This window comes from Melospiza melodia, chromosome 8, assembly GCF_035770615.1.
Source record: "Melospiza melodia melodia isolate bMelMel2 chromosome 8, bMelMel2.pri, whole genome shotgun sequence".
In the NCBI taxonomy this organism is placed as follows: domain Eukaryota; kingdom Metazoa; phylum Chordata; class Aves; order Passeriformes; family Passerellidae; genus Melospiza; species Melospiza melodia.
The window spans coordinates 24,257,468-24,276,592 of record NC_086201.1 but is presented as its reverse complement, the minus strand read 5'-3'; the positions used below and the strand labels follow the sequence as shown (position 1 = coordinate 24,276,592).

At 40.6% G+C, this 19,125-nt stretch overlaps 1 protein-coding gene across 4 annotated transcripts in view; it reads right to left on the bottom strand.

Moving 5' to 3' along the window:
- The window catches only part of NBEAL1 (neurobeachin like 1), a 79,330-nt gene extending 65,979 nt beyond the window's left edge, over positions 1 to 13,351 (bottom strand). For 2 of the 4 annotated variants that reach the window (XM_063162284.1, XM_063162286.1), the window contains exon 1: positions 12,569 to 13,024. In XM_063162284.1, coding sequence (XP_063018354.1) covers positions 12,569 to 12,619 — 51 coding nt within the window. In that variant the 5' untranslated portion in view covers positions 12,620 to 13,024. Of the gene's footprint in view, positions 1 to 12,568; positions 13,025 to 13,279 lie in introns of those variants that run through there. The other 2 variants (XM_063162283.1, XM_063162285.1) reach the window with 2 other exon arrangements.
- Between the last annotated feature and the right edge of the window lie 5,774 nt (positions 13,352 to 19,125).

Genomic DNA, 19,125 nt, shown 5'->3' with positions numbered 1-19,125 from the left:
CAGACTTGTTCCCTGTTGAACAAACTGCTTCTTCGTTGGCATGAGAAGCTCCTCCTTGAAATCCAACAAGAAACACTAGATTCATGTTTCCAAATTAAAATTCTTTGTTGACACAACTCAGGCTCATTCCTAATTGCTAACAGTAAACTTGTGTAAAAAACCTGTTTTTCTTGGTTACCATGAAAGAATATGTTCAAATAACAACACTATCTGACTTAAAATTGCTTTAACAAAAGTCAAGGATGAGAAAAGGGGAAGGGTAGGGCAAAAGACAAAGTTATATTAAATGCCTGCTTGCTCCTTTTTAATGATACAGCCTAAATGAGTTTCAAGCTTCTTTATCTTTGAACTCCAATGCCTTTTCAAAACTATCAGTACAGAATAAGAGAGCACTGGCAGACAAAATTTGCAAGAAATAGCACTTATACAGATGGCAAGAGTAAACCACATGTTATGAAACAGCCAGAAATGTCTGGTTACCTGTAGAGCACACACTGCTCATTTTGCTGTGCCACTAGAACTCTTCCTGCTCCTGGTAAAAACAAGAACTGCTGTGCTGTTTGATTATTCCTGCAGCACACAATTCAACCCAACTCCCTTCATCTCAATTCCCTGCCAGTCAATTAATAATGTAATATTCCAAGTTATTAAAATAATCAAATTTTATATCAAAATACCAGATAGCACTACTGGGTATGTGCCAGTAGAAAACAGTTTATGCAACAGTTGACTCAGAATCAAATCTAGAGATTTCCATCACTAACTCAAAACCACTTAAATTTTTTTTTTAAAAATCATGAAGGCAAAAAAGTAAACAAGATCACTTAGCAACATGAGAAACACCAAGAAATAGATCTCCAATATACACCAGCTAACAGAGGTATGCCTCCTTTCCAGAAATGAACAAAAAGACTTGTGAAGCAGGAGTTCATTCCAGGAAAAACTGACAAAATATTTAGCAAATGGGCTACAATTAAAATATTTCATGTAAGTGATGTCAATAATGTTAGAAACAGAAGCTATAAACAGCTTTCTAACTTCAAATCTGGTGCAGGTTTTCTTTTTTCTTTATTAGGTACCAGTGTCCTGTTGAAAGCTCCAAGAAAATTTAGATTTTACTGAAGAACTTTTAGGAAAGGAAACTGAAAATGGTAAATGTTACCCTTGGCAAAGTATATACAAATGTCTTAAACCACAGCTAAATACATACAACCTTTCTGAAGACCTGCCTATGTTATTCAGATGCATCTTACATTCTTCCAAAGCAAAGGTATCATAGTTCAGGACAAACAGTCTTTTTACTGGTTTAATATTCCAAGTTCATAACAAAACCAGGCAGTAATAACAGTTTTGTTTACACTGTGATTTTATGTACAATGCAATTATCCTACCCAGCATCTTTACCTTGAACTGAACTTTTTCTTGAGGTCAGCTGGTCCCACTTAATCTGGAGTTTAAATTTGATGGAATTAAAAATGAAAAAAAATGTACTTCTGTTAAGTCCTCCCCCCCACTCACCTTTTCAACAATCCTCTATTGTCCCACAACAGAAGTGGCAAACCATATTAAGAGCAGAACACAAATTATCTTAATTTAACATTAATCCATTTGTGTTCTCCAGTGCCAGATCAACTTTCCAAGCCAGTACATGTTGCAATATGACAAATATCTGTGTTACTAGGTGTCAGAAGAGAGCATCCCATGGGATCCACCATGCTACTGAGGGCAACAAATCAATGAACTGCAACCTCAGCTCCACCTGATCCACTGGAAACTGTGAGCTACTACATCACATCTGTGCTCCTCCTAAGAAGCAGCAAAACCTATGGAATGTATTTCCCCTCTCTGAAAGTTACCCTTTTGTTATCATTCTGCAGACAGGCAGCTGGAGGCTGGATGTCAGAAAACAGCCCCAAATTGTTTTCTGTGGGGCTGGCTGAAGATGCACGTGGAGAGCACAGTTTACAAAGCACTGGATGCTTTGGCAATACACCACAAGGCTGAACTGTGACAAACCAATGTGAGGACTGGTATTCTTTTCCAGCCCCACCACACACACTCTGCACACGTGTCCTCTTAGATCAGCAAGAAATCAAGAAGGACTTTTTTGATTGGTGCAGAAGCAGTAAAAGCAGGAAGAAGCTTCCAAGTGGTAATAAAATGCCTTTCACCAGTTACAACTTTTCAATTACAAGATAAGAAATGCTGTTTTCTGAAACCTTAAAGTATTCTAAGTTACAAGTCTAAGCTTTTCATTTATTTACCTGAAACCTGCCTAGCTTTTCTGCAGGTCAAATTTATGTAATTTATTTGAATAATAATTCACATATAGAAACTGTATGCCTTAAAACTTCTGGAAGATAACTTCCCCATGGCTTGAACTCCAAAAGGTAAAATAAAACTCAAGTCAGCCATTTCTCTTCATAGTGATAAATGGAAACAAGGCTATCTTAAAGGTGTCATTGTAACAAAAGTCTATGAAAAAACCACTGAAAAATAAAATAAAGAGCCCAGGAATATAAAAGTTCTTTTGTTAATAGCCACAAGTTTGCAGAGGCTAAGCTTAGGCTTCTGAGCTCAGCCCATTGTAATGAAGGCCTTTGAAAGTGCTACAGCAGTCACTCACCTGCACTAATGAAAAATAAGTCCTTTGTGCCTATTAAATCAAATGTAGCTCAGAGCAGCTGAAAGTGAAAATACTTCCTTGTTCCTTCCCTTCCCTGAATACCTCTGGTTTTCATTAGAAAAACAAACAAATAACCCAACCCAGCACAATGACACACCACCCTTCAGGCCTCCATTTTCCCAAGATCCTCTCAGCACAGTAAGAGTTGCTACAGCTCTTTACACTTTAAAAAAAAACAACAAAAAACCAAACACTGCCAGGCCTGAGCAGTGGAGTGTTTCTAACAGGTACTGAAAATAACCTCAAAAACCACTCCAAACCATAACACACTAAACCCATTTCCCATGAAACAGCCAGAGGAGGGTTAGGTTGGGTTTTTTTTTTTTCTTTTCCAAATTAGTTAATACAATGCCAGAAAGAAAAAAACATTTGCTAAATAAACCAATTGTACTGGTCCCCAGTGTGCACTGCAATACTGTGACTGTGACTAAATTCTGCCAAGCAATTATCAAGATTCCCATGGAGTGTTCACACTTGCAATTTGGATGTATAAGCTTACACAGGCTCCCAATTCACCACCTTCAGCACTGAACCATGCCCATAGCCCAGTGAGGATTTCCTCTGGTGCCCTTCAGACAGGCAGGACCTTCTCTGAGGCAATAAAGTGAAAAGAAATCACAGCCAAAATCTGCACTAGCTGGGGACAGGCTCTTGTCTTACATACACTGAATTGTCTGGAAATTACAAGAGCCTTTTCTAGTCTCTATGAAAAGTGATTAAATGAATGACAAAAATATTCTAATACACTTATTTTTCAATCTATGCAAGAAGGTCATAAGAAATGTTTGAACCAGTATAACATTTTTTATATCCATTAAGAAGTCAGGTAGTACTAATCTTACAGCTAGCTCTCAGTTAAATGAGAACATTTTACACCAAACTGGCACTGAAGTCCTCCCAGCTGAAAGCCTTCAGCCCTGTGCCTGTACAAGTACATTTACCCAAGGCCTCAAACCAACACTGTTTATGTATTTATATAAAGGGTTTATTTTAGATTTAGTATTGACTTCCATTTCTACTAAGGCTTCAGGCAAAGAATGGAAGGGCAAAGCTCAGTAGAATTTTACAGATATGTTCAGGAAGTATTAGTTGCTGAAACAAAAGCTGGATCCACCCGAGGCTCTTGGCAGGGTCACATTCCATGCTCTAAAGGCAAAAATTCCCTGCAGGGCAGTTCAGAGTGCAGCTATCAGACAAGCCCGACTTGTTGGACAAGGCAGTTGTTTGAAGTTGTTAAATTTAACATGCAGCCATCAAACAGCCAGCCGGGTCTGACTCCCGTGCTAGCTCTCAGTCAACCTTCAAAGTGGATTTCAGCTTAGAAGCACAACCAAAAAATCTCACTGGCACTGGCATTATCATAAGTAATCCCCATCCCCAAGCATTTTAGTCAAAATAAGAACAATCCTTTGGTGTCAAGGTTGAATTAGACTTACAAAATGTAACATTAGGAAACTAAACATGAAACATTGCCTTTAGATCACTGCTGAGTTTACTCATCTTTAAATTAATTGAAGTAGTCTGCATAATGCAGAATTGCAGAACACTTCTCAACACTGTTTGAAATAAACTATTCATTTGGGAATTAGAAGATTTGTGTTAAGGGAGCTCTTTCTCTTCATGTTTTCAGACATAAAAGGCTACATTTCCAGCATGAGAACTCCTAGCAGCCTTTACTCTGCAATATGACACAGTGCCTATGCTTTTTGTGAACCTTTCATATAAAATGTCAAAATTAAACATGAAAAGCTTTGTTATAGCAGCAACACCACAGTTAGAATTAGTAAAAACTTCATGATAAACCATTGGAAATTGGCATAACTGCCTTGATAAATTCAATCAATCAATTCTAATTGACTGGGGAATCACCTTTGGGCTCAACTTTCCATTATAATCAAAATAGTGATTTTTGAATCAGTGGATCCAAAAGCTCCTGGCAAGTAACTATAAATTTCCATTTTCAACATCTACACAAGCATTCTGTTCCATTTCCAGAATTAAAAGCAAAAGGGATGGAGTGGTGATGCTTTGTTTTATAAATGGAAGTTGCAGTGAATCATGATAGAAACCACTATTTTGGGACAAGTTAAAAATTCTCTTTAGCATAGGGATTTATACCAAAATAAGCCTATAGCTGTCAATCACGATAGCATTTAGCTCAAGTTTAGTATTTTTCTTGTCTTCTCAACTTTAGGTCAAGTTTAGTATTTTTCTTCTCAAAACAAAAAAAAAATATTTTTACTCTTCTAGTATTGCCTTAAAGACAATCCAAGCAATTTATTAATTTTCCTTTTTACTTCAGATCTCCAACAAAACTGGAAAAACAAAATGAAAGAATTTTGTTACTAAAATAGAAGTAAAGCCTCTATTTTTCTTCCTCTTGCCTTTTATATTGTTGCTGTTGTTTTTCAATGATGATACAATTACAACCGTGTAGCTTGAAACTGGCATGTATCTGATGCCATCCATGCCAATCTAATTAATGTGAATTCAGATTTTAATGTCTTCACATTTGGCAGAAAGTTCCACCAGGCAAGCCCCATGTACAAGTCAGTATACTTCAGCCTTCTGGAGTCCACCACACAGAATACTTACCAGGAACTTACCATACTGTAACAAATTTCATTCTATTAACATTCAATTTTCCCACCAAATTTGGCATTGTGAACCAACTGGAAACTTTATTTTAAGGGAAACAAGAAGCATCCTAAATGATTCAAAGATAACTGAACTAACATGATGCCAAAAGTCTACAGTGACAAGATTAGCCTAAATTTAATGAAAATTCAAACTCTACCTTATGTAAGACTTGAACTCTTAACTGCTTATAAACTCCAAATTTTGCCACTATCTGACATGAGAAAAAGGCTGAATTTTAGCACCAACACACAAAGTCAGCTTTTGCCCCACTGAGTTTCTAACTTTCAATGTAGTGCAAGAGACAATACAAGTTTATCACAGACAGAAAGGAAGCAGGATGGTGCTACAACAGTAAAACATCAGCCTATTTCACCATATCAACAGCTAAATATTGTCTAGCTATGTGTTCCAGCAGATAAGGCTGAGAAATGGAACACAGCTTAGCAAAAAAAGGCTTTGTTTCAAAGACAAAAGTATTTGTTTCAAAGTGTCAAGTGATTATACCAAATGAAACTAAAATAAATTTCTGTATCATTAGCTATGTATTTAACTATTTGGTTTTGCCTCTTCAGTCTCACCTGGCCTTACTTAAAATACTGAAGCTGAACTATGCACTGAAGGTATAATTCATGTATAGACTGAAGGGGTATCATTTAAAATCCCCAAATTCACTTTTCAGAAGAACACTTAAAAAAAAAAAAACCTCAAAAACTACAGCGTAGCAGAATATGGGTTACTTGCCCAAATTCTGTTTGGCATCCACTGCACTTCTGCTAGTTCAGTTTTTACATGACCAGCACAATTAACTAGAGCCAGATATCTGTAAATAACACACTTCTTTTCTATACCCTGCTTTACTCCCAGGAGCTTTACCCACTCACTATGTATTTAATATCACTTATTCCCATTGCTTACTAAAGGCAAATGTAATCCTCAACCATAAATTGGATTATGCTTTAAAAATCAGAGAATGCATCAACACACACAAACATCTTACCAGCACAGAGAACTCAAAGCTAATGTTTAGATGTGCACATACTCGGAGAAGACTGAGATACCAAATTCAAGACAGGGTTTATGAGGAAAATAATCAAATACAGTTTTCATTTCTTGGTGCTCCCTGTCATCTCTCCCACTGTCCTCCACTGCAGCCTCCCATTTAGTAGAAGCTAAATTGGAAAAGTTGGGCTTGAGCAAATTAGTGGGTTTTTTTAAGAAAAAGGGGCTTATTGGTACTGGTGAGATGTGCATGTTTTGATGTTTGTTCCCATACTCACATATAATTCTTTCAGCAAGAAAAGCTCAGTAATTAGAGAAGCTCTTCTCTCTCCTACAGCAGCTGTTTAACCTTTCTGAAGCCTGTAAATATTTTAACAGTGTCTACTGACAACATTTGGATTCAGGCCTCAAGCTCCAAAGCTGTTCAATGGGCAGCTAGCAAGCCTTTCTCTCATTTCAGAATCAGCACAAACATACTGCATATTTGAGTTGATTTGGCAATATTCTCTCACCAGGACACACGTCATCTCCAAGGCTGCCCAGCTGGCCAAGTTAAAAGAGCTGTAACTCAGACACACACAACAATGCAGGGTTTGTTAATTTCTCTCTATATTAGAGCATCACATATAGAAGCAGAAGCCTGTGCTCGCAGCTTTGTGATATATCATTCCATTTAAGAGACACTCGACTCTTTCACATCAATAAAAGCTTGATCTGAATTATTATTTGTTGGCGTGTTCAGAACCGGATGTTTCTTATGGTTCTGTAAAGTGCTGATCCACACACCCATAGACATGTGGAAATTCTAACCTCATGTTGGACTCCACTAAAACCCTGAATCTTACATCAAATACACCAACAAACCTGAGACTCTACTTTGTCCAGCAGTAGCAGCTACATATATGCACAGCTGCTTGCATGAAAGAATGAGCAACAGTCATTTCTTCATAGCTTGTAAAATGTTACGGCTCTCTTACATCTTTGCCTGTTTAGATTTATCTGCTGCCTCACTGCAACCTGAAATCTGCATTCTCTGTGTCAGTCTCTGTTCTGTGTCTGAACAACTACCAGCACAAGGTCACCCTTGCCCATAATTAAGGAAGGAAACAGCCACTCCAGAGACTGATGGCTCATACACTGATGTCAGCTATTTATATGAGAAGTTCTATATTTGTAAATATCAGAATTATGTTAGTTCTTGGACTAGGAGACAGCTCTTTAAATAGCAGTTAATTCAGAATTAGACCAACTGTTAATTCAGAAGACCAACTGTTATCTCTATCCATTCTTAGTTCAGCCTCTCGAATAGAGACAAAGATATTTTTGTCACCACATGGCCACAAGTGACATGTTCTTCTACAGGCTACAGTCCCTAGGAACGAAAAAAATTACTTAAAACAATCTACAGAAATGATATCTTACACAGCAACTCCTTCGAAGACTTCACTGTTTCAGCAGAGGCATGAATTTACATGACAGTGAATTACTAAAAACTACTTTTACTGAGCACTTGGCTTGTTAAAATTCATCTAAGTGTAAGCTGAGTAATTCTTTATCAAATTCTAACAAAGGCAACATATAGCAATGTGATCTGCATCACTGACAAGTCAGCAACTGCACAAGAAGGAAGGCAAGGGCAAGCCAAGCCAGATGAGATCACATTTGGGATGCCATGGCCAGCGTGCACACGGGGCTTACAATTCCATGTCAATGATTATGATGTTCTTGTTGAATTACACGCTTCTCACCACAGCAAAGCACAATTTGGCTAAAGGCACATTTATTTGAGAAACAATGTTACAATATCAAATGAGAAGATATTTATAATACAAAGATATCCCTCACTGTGCCAGAGAGAAAACTACAATTGTAGTGTATTATTTCAATACAATCACATTTTGTAAAAACAAATGAGAGGTGCAGTACAAGGTAAGAAAGCACATTTGAGATAACAGCTTATGCACAGGTCTGCTGCTCTTAACACAGCAAGGGATGTGACTGCCTCAGCTCTCTGCATTAGTAAAGACCAGATCATTATGATCAGCTAACACACACAGCCCTGACTGTATCAATGACACCAAGGCTGAACATTCCCTCTTGAAATGAGAAGCACAGGCCCCAAACTGAGTGAAGAACATTCACAGCTTTCCCTTGAAATCATTGTGTCATCTCACAGGAAAAGGCAGTGTTTAAATGAAATCAGGGCTATATTCAAGACAAGAGTGTAAGAAAAAGCTCAGAATCATTGTAGTATCATGAAAGCTGATGTGAATGTTGCAGTTAAGTGCTTGAATTAATGCCTTTGAAATCCCTTTTAAAGGCAGCTAGGATCTCTCATTTTCACAGATTAGAAAAAAATCTCCATATAAAAGGCTATCTGAACACTTTCTGAATAAAATCCAAAATACCAGAAATCCTGACATGCTTTATGTCTAAGAGTCTGAAATACCTAACAGAACAACTGGAGGTGAACTACATATACTTAAAATCTTACAGATAGGACAAAGGTTGAATCTCTTTAATTTGAATCTGCAGCAAAAGCTACTTCAGAGGATAATGAAAGAGTAATAAATTTTCTATACTGATATAAAATTGATATCTAATAAAAGGTTAGTCAACCAATATCACAATAGTAATAGCAATATTACCATAGTAATATTGCAGCCACGACAGTCTAATGTTACAAGACAAAACTGGTAGATTAGCTCTGTCACAAACCCAAAGAAGTCACAGACACACATGAAAGCATGTCCTTTTCTTCTACCTCATGGAGCTCTACTCCTGCTGTACACTTACATTAGTAAAGCATTTCCAGCTATCTGCTCTATGTGCACTTACATAAGGAGTGTTCCATGCTCCTCTGTAGGCTATTGAAGGCTTTTAACTATCAGTCACCTGGAAAAAAATGTTGCTATCTATTTTACACAACTCAATTATCCTAAAATGCTCATTCAAACATTTGGATGAGAAGACAGCAGTTCACATTCATATCAATATTTGAGTAAAGGTGTTGTACATTAACAGTTCACTGAACAGAAAAACATCCCCCAACCACTAAAATAATTTCAAACTGAAAAACATCAGGAAGTTACATCCTTAAAAAGGCACTCTATACAGAAACTTTAACAAATTGAAAAAAAAGAAAGAAAAAAACCAAAGCCAACAAAATACTTAAGACAAAAACAGATTTAGGCTGTGAATAATACAACATGGTAACAACCCCAGTGACTCAAATCTAAATTTTACTAAATCCAAAGAAGTTTTAAACTGCTTCCATGCAGCATCAGAAGCATTGTAAATCAATGTGGCTACTACTTTAATCTGTAACAGCCGACTGCAATCTGTAGCTTTCAGGGAAACAGAAAGAGAAAAAAAATCCAAAACCAAATACCTCCCTTAGATTAGAAAGTGCGAAATGAAAACAATTGAATACCAACTAAAACCAAACTCTTGCAGACACCCAAATATTATCTTTAAAAAAATTTTTAAAATACTTTTAAAAACCACAAACAAGCAAAAAAATCCCACCACAAAAAAAAAAAAAAAAAAAAAAAAAAAACAAAAAAAAACCAGAAAAATTAAACCACCTCATACAAGGTGTCTTCCAAAGACTGCTCCTGCAAAGGCCCTGCTCAATGCTGCAATCTGCCCGTATCTCCAATGCCTCAACTGCTCAAGAAGCAATGAAAATTGAGAAATGCCTTCCCGGTGTTACTTTGCACAAAACTGAGCACTGAGCGTTGCAACTGACACCTGATGCTGCCAGAGATGTCAAAGGATCACACAGAACAAAAGTCACGACCCAGGATAGATGGTAAGATGGTAACACAGCATTATGCAGCACTTGAAAGCTGTGAAAAGCCTTGCTGCTTTAGCAGAGGGGGCTGTATTTAAAAGATTATCACGAAGGACCCGATTATCAAGACAAGACCATTAGCAACAGTTGGAAGCGTCACAAAGGAGTAGCTTGGATTTCACTGTTTCTGTAGCTAACAAGGCTGCAAAAGCTAAAGCCACGTATTTGGGATTTGTGGCACAATAAATAGGAATTTATTGTGCCTTACTCAACTGTCACTCTCCAGCCATTTTCTAGTGTGAAGAATTTGCCTAGCTTTATTTCCCAGGATGTCATCCAGGGACAATCACTGGAGTGCAACACACTGCACTGCACTGGGCAGGTATAAACACTTCACTCCCAGCTCTAAACAACTTCTCTCTAAACCACTATATCCTATCACTGGTAATTATTGCTACACCTTCCCATTCTGCTAGGTGCTCTGAGAAGAACAAAGCACAATATACAGATGTTTCCAAGTGGACTGAATAAATTAATTTACTTTAGGGCCTCCCACATTTTACATCCCAAGATGGAGACATAACTTCTTCATCTGCTTTTAACTTCACCAAGCTTAATACTGTCATTCTGGATGCATGCCTGAAGCAGGATAAGATATCATTTTAACCTGAACCAGTTGAGAGATAGGGAAGAAAACTGTTTTGTGCTTAACACTTCTTGAAAAAGTGAAGACTCCCCTTTTTTGGATCACTCCAATTGCCCTCATATGTTGAAGACACTCCATTTTATTTTTAAAATACATATTTTGTTACTTAGGAACAAGCCCTTATCAACAAACAAATTCATTTTATCATGCCCTTAATATATGGGTCTGAAAGAAAAAAGGCCAAAAAAAGTCACTGATAGCTAATGAGGAGACTGAACATATGAAAAGATTATTTATTTCAAACAGCTCATCCTCTACCACCTGAGAGCTGAGTAGACTGTGCATATCATTCCCATAAAGTAACTGAACATCCCCTAAGTGATCTAAACTACACATTTTAAATAGCACTCCTTCATGCAAACTTCCTGCTATGAACAACATGGAGACAGATAGCACACAATCTGAATGAAAGGTTCCAGCAAAGGGGGAGTAGGTCCAAGACAGACAGAAGAGTATTTTAAACAACAAGGGAGGAAAGAGCCAAAGAACAGCCAATCAAAAAAATTCAGAACTTGGCTCATTTCTGCTGCCTTAGCGTCTCCCAAAGCTGAGTCAAGTCTGGATTCTCTGAATGCATTCAAAGTGCATTTGTTCCTCTCACATCGATGAACTCACGGGCAAAACATCCATCTTCTCCAGTGCTACTCCACTTCCTACTGCCATTATCATTACTACACTGGTTTAAAAGGCAAAGGTCCAAGCCAGCAGATCACTCACACGGGGAGCAGTAAGAACTGGTACCACGCCGTTATGCTTGCACTAGGTCTAACAGCGTGTAGAGGATTAAGGCGGTACAAAAATTAGGAAACAATACAATTAAGACAAGTACTTTGTGCACTTTTGTTAAATGGTCTGTACTTAACATCTCACATTCTCTAGAAATGAGGTGGGAGGAACAAGCGAAGGACTGTTCTACCCTTATGTCCTACTGGATTGGAGACTTAAAGAAACCGAAATACAAACGAAGCATGAGACTGCAAAAACGCAAAACAACCCAGAGAACAAGGCCATGGAAAGCTACCCTTGCCACTGAGTTCCTGTATGACAGTAGATCAGTCCTTTCCTCCACCTTTACAGCTGTTTTCTGTATGCTACTTATTTTACAGCCACCTATTCCGATAATCTGCAATCCAATTTCTCTACATACTCGGCACACCCGGCAGCAATCAGGGTATGTGCTTTAAACACATTAATTGCTTTACACTATAAAAAGCAAATGGAAGCCGGACAGCATTTTTGTATTATTTCTGCCAGGTGAAGGAAATTCACTACTAATGGAGTATGTAGATATTATGGCAATAGCCAGCAAAGGCAGACTCTGGAGCAACTTAACAAATCTGTTCTTTGGGAAGGATTTTGCTAAAAAAGGTTAAATAAAATTGAAGCTGTTCAGAAATCAGTAAGTAAAAAGCTGAATACTAGGGAGTACTTAATTAAATTAATACAGCGCAGTTTAATTGCTACAAAATGAAGAATTATGTAAACGTGTGCATTCACATAGTTAAAATATATAGCTACAATAACTGCTTAAACTGACCCAGGAACACTGCAATTCTCAAACATAAAAAGACCAACTTGAACAGCAAACCATGGGATGAGGCTGTAAACAGTCTAAGAAGTGCAATTACATCCTTTCAGAGGCTAATCATGTCTATGCAATTTCCAAGAAAAAAGATGTTACAGTTTAAATACCTGACTACCAAACAAGAGAGGGTAAAAGCAAACAAACACAAATATTTACCTTATTGCAGTAAAGCATCCAAAGCTCATACAGTCTCTCTCGGGATGCCATTCCTCCCCTTCCTCTTCCCGTCGAACGTAGGTACTTTTGCCTTCAAGATCCTACCATGCTCAGCTCTCAGGTGCTTTTTCCACAGTTTTGCTTTATTATTATATCATAACCAGAGAAGAAGCCAAGGAAGAGTCTCAGTCTCTCCTTTGCGAGTAAACAACGAGGCGCAACACAAGCAACTGCAGACAAGTGTCAAGCATGTCCGTTCTTCACCAGCGCGGCTTCGGTTTTAATCTCTGAAAGTGAAAACACACCCTTCAGGCCTTTGGTGGAGGAAGGAAAACAAATCCGCACTTAAAGCCCACAGACAACCTGGGCACTGGGGCGGCGGCAGTCGCACCGCTTTGCTCTCTGTCACTATTGCCGCTGACGGAGAGCTCCGCCGTTCAGCGTTCGTGGCGCTTGCTCGCTTTGGCAGGGGAAAGCCGCAGGGCAGCCGAGAGGCGCCGCCGGAGCCCCGGGTACGGCCGCTCCCGGCCCGGCAGTGACAGCCACAGCCACCGCCACCGCCCTTCTGCCCCGGGCTTGGCGGCCGCTCCGGACCCCGGCGGGCCCCACAGGCCAGCGGCTGCCGGACAGAGCCGCGGGGCGCGGGAGGAGCCCCGCGCTGCGCCGCCGCCCGCTCCCGGCCGGGACCGGCCGCCCCGCGCCGCCACCTACCGCGCCCCGGCCTCCCTCAGCTCCCGCCGCGCTGCCGCGGCCTCTCCCGCAGCCTACCCGGGCCGCGGCGAGTGGCGGCCGGGCAGGAGGGGCCGAGCGTCGCCACATCGCCCGCCCCGCCCGCGCTCCCGCACACGCCCCGGGCCGCCGCTGAGGGGCGGGGAAGCCGCGGGCGCCATCTTGGCAGCGGGCAGGGGCAGTGCCCGCCCGGGGCGGCCGGGGCGAGGGCAGCGCCGGTGGAGAAGGCATCCGCAGCCTGCGGCGTCTCACCCACAGAGCCGGCTGTTCCTGCCCGGCCTGCGCCCCTCGGCCGCACTAGGAGCGTGCCCGTAAAGAATCAGCATCCCCATCCTGATCATCTCAGGAAACCTCCGCACTGCTTTGCTTTATAAGTTAATAAAGGTTACCAAGCACATACACGCGTTTTACATACGCTCCAGAGAGGCCTACCAGCATAGCCTGCGGAGCATGGATATATCCACACATCCAACCTGCTGCCCCTGCATGCAGCCCCCTACCTTGTATGCAGAGCTTGCCTAGGACTAAGGAACTAAAGTTAGATTGCCAAAGGAGAAATGCAAAGATATCCCTCAGCTTGCGAGTGGCGCTGCCCAAGCACACTGGCCTGTGCTGACGCACAGCCGAGGCACTGCACTCCAGTGAAGGACCTTCCTCCTGCTCCTTCAATAACTGGATCTGCTTGGCATGACTCCCCAGGGAATGGGCTTCCCTCCGTGTCCTCCTGCTCCCTCGGACAGTGAGGCTGGAAGTTAATGTTGTGTCAGACTCCAAAGCAGGGAGGAGGCAGTTTAAGGAGACATGGGGCATCTCCCTAGCTTGCTGGGAGAATCACAGAGCTCACAGCCCTGGTCCTTTTGCCACTGGATCATCTCTTCACTTGGGTTCCTGCAGCTTCATGCAATAAAGCATTGCCATTCATTACACAGTTGATCCACTTTCAGGGGATTTTCACATCTTTGCAATGATCTAATACAAGGTTTGGAAACCCTTGCAAAGGATTTGACTCTGCAATATCATTGTAGTGTCTGCTACATTAATTTTTTCTAGGGATGGATAAGTATCACCAGGAGCCCAAAGACGGACTGAGATACATTCCTGCAACAAGCTTTTGCATATTTGTCTTGTTTTTAGCATATCAGTGAAGTTTCCCTGGAGAAATTCAAGAGCTAATCTGTGCTCAATGTTGTTTCACATGGATCACCACTGTGGGAGTGGTAGAAGTATCTTTTACTGCAATATCTAAACATAGTATCTAGCACGGACGGAGGGACACTGACAAAAATGAGCCTGTAAAATTATTTTTAGTTGTGTGATACATGTGCTCTGATACTTGACGCTAGCCACAATATTCTGCTGCCTTTAGGATGTAAGATAATTTTTTCCATCAAGAAAAAAATAGGAGCTTAGAATCTAACTCTGTCCCCAGGGCAGGATCTGCTGAGCTTAAACCACCCTGGACTGCCTTTGGTGAAACGTGTCTAGGAAAAAAGAGAGCCTGCCTCCTCCCTGAGAGACTTAGCTCAGGGCTTGAGTTACTGCTGGGAGCTCCTCCCTAACAGCCAACCTGCACCACCTTTCTAGCAATGCAAACCACTGTTATTAGACCCTTCTGCAGTAATTGGATAAAAGGAAGCTCTTTCTAGCAGGTCTTTCGAGTTACAAACTCTTATCACATTTTTTGCAGCCTTTTCTAGACTAACAACAGCTTATTTCAAATTTCTCTTACAACTTGCTCCCTTTGAAGAAGTCAGGCCCTAGCAAAGCCATGTAAAAATTCTAATCCTGCCTTCAGATATTGCTCTGATTTTTTGCATTACTGACTCTTGTAAGAGCAGCAGCTCCTACACACCAGTCCTGCAAGAGCCTCCAATGAAGCAATAAAAAGCCTTCCTCTGACAGAAATGGGAGACTCCTCCCTGGCTAAGTGCTGCCACCCCCGTAATTCGGATGCTCCCAGACTATAAAGCAGCCATTTTCCACTCTGCTGGAGTTGTAGCAATGTAGTTATTTTAGTGGGCCTAGGCAATCAGTGCTGCTTGTGTAGGCAGTTCTTGCCTTATATAGGTGCTCTAGATGGAAACTAAAGCATTTGAGATTTGCAACAGAACAGTCTGTTCCTGTGTCATTCAGGGTGAGTGGTCTCCTGGTCTGACCTTCTAGAGGTTTTCCTAAGCCAGGAAGCTCCCTGTAAAGTTGTTGAGGTGGCTTTGGGGTGTCTGCATCAGTGGGTGTGTGTCAAGTTTAGTCTTTCCCTGTACAGACAGATATTTAGTATTTGCTATGATAGATATTTGCTTACATAGATATATGGGCAATAATGGGAGAGGTCAGTGGAAAAAGGTGGGTTACAGGTTTGTCTCTGCAGGTGGAGTATAGTTCTAGGTGAATTTATATTTCAGTGTACTTACCTACACGAATACTCAGCAAATGATATGGAAATCAAAGAATGGAGGAAAGTGTAAAGAGAAGCCTTGCCAGCTATGGATGGGTACTTTAAAATGTGTTTATGGATTGCTTCAGCTGTGAGATAATTGCTAGACTTTTCATTGCCTGCTCTTCCATAATGATATACCAATTGTCTCATGGACCTTGAACTGTCAGGTCGGCAGTGTTCATTAGTATTTCATTGTCCCTTAGCTGCTGTCTTGTGGTAACTGTTTACAACAGCGGTTATTTCTCATACTTTGTTTATTACTTTGGGTTTTAATGTCTCTCATCAGGAGCCATAAATTAGTAACTCAGTCATTTTACTGTGGAGTGAACATGTTTGTCAGCGAGTCCAGGTAACAGATTGGATAGAAAGAAGGGTGTGGATAAGGAGAAGGCATTAATTTCGTCTTGAGGAAAGATTTAACAAAGAAATGGACTACACTGGATTGTAACTTTGTGTCCAGGAACCTCTGAAGTGGCAGGAAAAGCCACATACCTTATAATACTGCTTTTGCAAGATTATGCTTCTTTTCTGTGGATGCAAATAAATCAGGCAAAAATCTGTATTTGGCTTTTAGATATTCTCAGGCCTGTTGTTTAGCCCAAAGGCTTCTACTGAAACCAAGCCACAGACCAACAGAAATCATGCTGAGATGAATGTATGGCAAAGCTTTTAGCTGAGCTTTTTTTTTTGATGTCTTAAAGCTAATGCTTTGTTTACCAACAATAAAGACCTAAAATAGAAATTGATGTAGAAAATAGCTTAGAAAGGAACCTGCTCCTCAATTATTACACCTTTTGTTTTGTTTTTTTTTTACAAACAGGCTCTTGGACAGAAGCAAGGAGTAATCTTTACAGTGGAAGTAAACAAATGGCCTTGTGGTTGCATGCAAAATTTCCGTTATCAAAATACCTCTTACTGAATGTAAAGAAATAAGACTTTTTGGATGCTAATTTCTGGACATTCTAGCCAAAATAACTTGTGATTTGATTTGGTGTGGCTATTGGAAAGAGGCAAGCTGGTCCTTGTAAGATTCCAAGGTCTCTGTGATGATGTTTTGCTGAGGGTGATTTGAATTTCTCTGGCTATGATTGCCAGATGAGTTTGCAATTACTCTGTTAGTTAAGTCAGCAAACCTAATGTTTAATTCTCCTTCTGTTACTATATTCACTTTGTACCAGAGGTAATTCAGAGCCTGTTAGTTGCTTGTAAAATTTGAAAATGGGAAGGAATTTGTTTGTCCCTTGACATATAAACTGGTATCTAGGGATTTTAGTTACTTTCTTTCAAAGAGTGCTGGAGACTGGCCACAGCTAAAGATGGGAGTTGATGGTCTGGCTAATAGCATTAAGTCCCCCTGCCTGCCCTGCTTTCGGATATGCAGGGTTAAGCCATTCACCAGACTTAAATTCAGAAAGGAATTTACCCCAGGGTAGCCTGGGACCCTGGTGAGTATTTTTGTCCTTTGCCTGTCCTTTCTGCTTGTTTCCACAGGGGGCCTTCAGTAGAATAACTACGCCGTTGTCAAAGGCTCAGGCAGTGACCTGATCTCTTCTGCTCCCTTTTTTGTAGTAGGGGCTGCCTTAAGTTTGCAGCTGTGCTAGGAATGTTCTTGTGGGGGTACCTCCTAAAGACCCTTTCAGACTAAATAGATAGTATGTGTTTATATGCTTTGATCTGCCTAGATTCTTAAGCAAACAGCACAAATTCGAGATGAGAGTTGAGTCTCAGGACTGCCCCTCTCCTCTGCTGTCATTTAGATTAGCTGTGCAAGAGCTAACATGTAGATTTGTGCTACATCTGTCTTTCTTTTGCAGATGCTTGAAGGCACCAGTTGTTACTGCAGAAGATTGCATCATAAAAATTGTTCTCTTTCCTTCACCGAACTGAGTTCTCACTCAAAGTAAGCCATCCTTTTCTGTACAATCTCAGTGCCAGGAATCAGTGAAGTTACCATACTTGCACTTCAAATCATTCTGCTTTAGATAAAAGGGTATTTAATGAATTATTTCACTATGTTGCAGTGCTCAGCAGTATGGATCTGCAGCGTGATTCCTGAAAGCAATCAGTGTGTCAGGAAAAAAACAACATAGCAGCAACCAAGACTGAAGGATGTGTAGGGGTTAGTAGTCTCTCTTGATATGTTTGAATTTAATTCCCTCTTAGCTGAGCAGGGTAAGGTTGTCTCAAGGATGTCTGCTATAGCAACTTGGAGCCTAACTTGTCTTGGTTTGGGGAAGAAGGCAAATGAAGGGAAGTAACTAAGGGAAAATGGGCTTAGGAAAGCTCTAACTTTGACTAGAGGTAGGGTTGCAAAATATTAGTACCACAGCCTCCCAAAAGTGAGATGTTGGCTGCAAACACACTGCCTGCTTCTGAGTGGGATGTGAAACCAAAGAGGTGCCCTTGTGAATATCCCAGGGACTTGGCTAGCCTGAGCACAGAAAGGGTATAGAGACCTGAATGATGGCTACTGTTGTAAAACTTGAAATGAAGTTTTAAAGATTTTGCAGTGGAGTGTAAACAGTGTGCTGTTAGAGTATGTGAGAGACTTGTGGGGGCCCACTTGCACACTGAGCTGGTTGTAGAAACCTTAATATAACAGGTCTCTCTTTTGGTTCCTAACCCCAGGCCCTGGGGAAAGCAGCTACTTCTGTGCTGTGGAGGGTCAACATGAGTTCATGCCTCCAAATGGTGTGAGGTCCTGGCTAAACAAAAGAGCACAGTGTAGGCCTTGAGCTGGAAGTAGGAGCAATTCAATCCTGTGCAGAAATCTGGATTTAATGCCAAATGGTAGCAGGAACTACTGGGCACCAGGACTGTTTGTTTGTTGGATGTTTTTTAATCATGAAGTGAATGAGCAAATGAAAGATTTATTTTGCTACCTGTAGCATTTTAAATAGTCATTGCTAGAAACAATTTTTATTAATAAACTTGGTAAACACTGTAAATGCTTTGTTCTGTCTTAAGCCATCCAGTGTCACAGCTGGAGGCTTGGTATGCAATATTTTCATGATGACACTGTTTGCTGTCAGTTTGCCAGTGTACTCACAGAAGAAATACTTCTGTGAAGGCCATTGCTTTTATGGGGCAACTCAAGATGAAAGGTACATCAATTCAAGCATGGAGTTAGCCCATGGGCTCAATTATAGGTGGAATTTGGGATTTTCATAATCATAAATGAAGAATATTTTTCTCTAAGGTCTGAAAGTTTTTGTCATTGTTGGTTTTGGGGTTTTTTTACATTGAAGCCCACACAGTGCTGGCAGTCAGGAGAGGTTCCACCTTCAGGAAGTATTGATGGCCTGTGTAGTTGGAACATTGATAGATATGCAGCAGCTGGTTTCCACTTTATCAGGAGTTGAGGAAGGCATGCAGCTCTGATGGGGCTGTC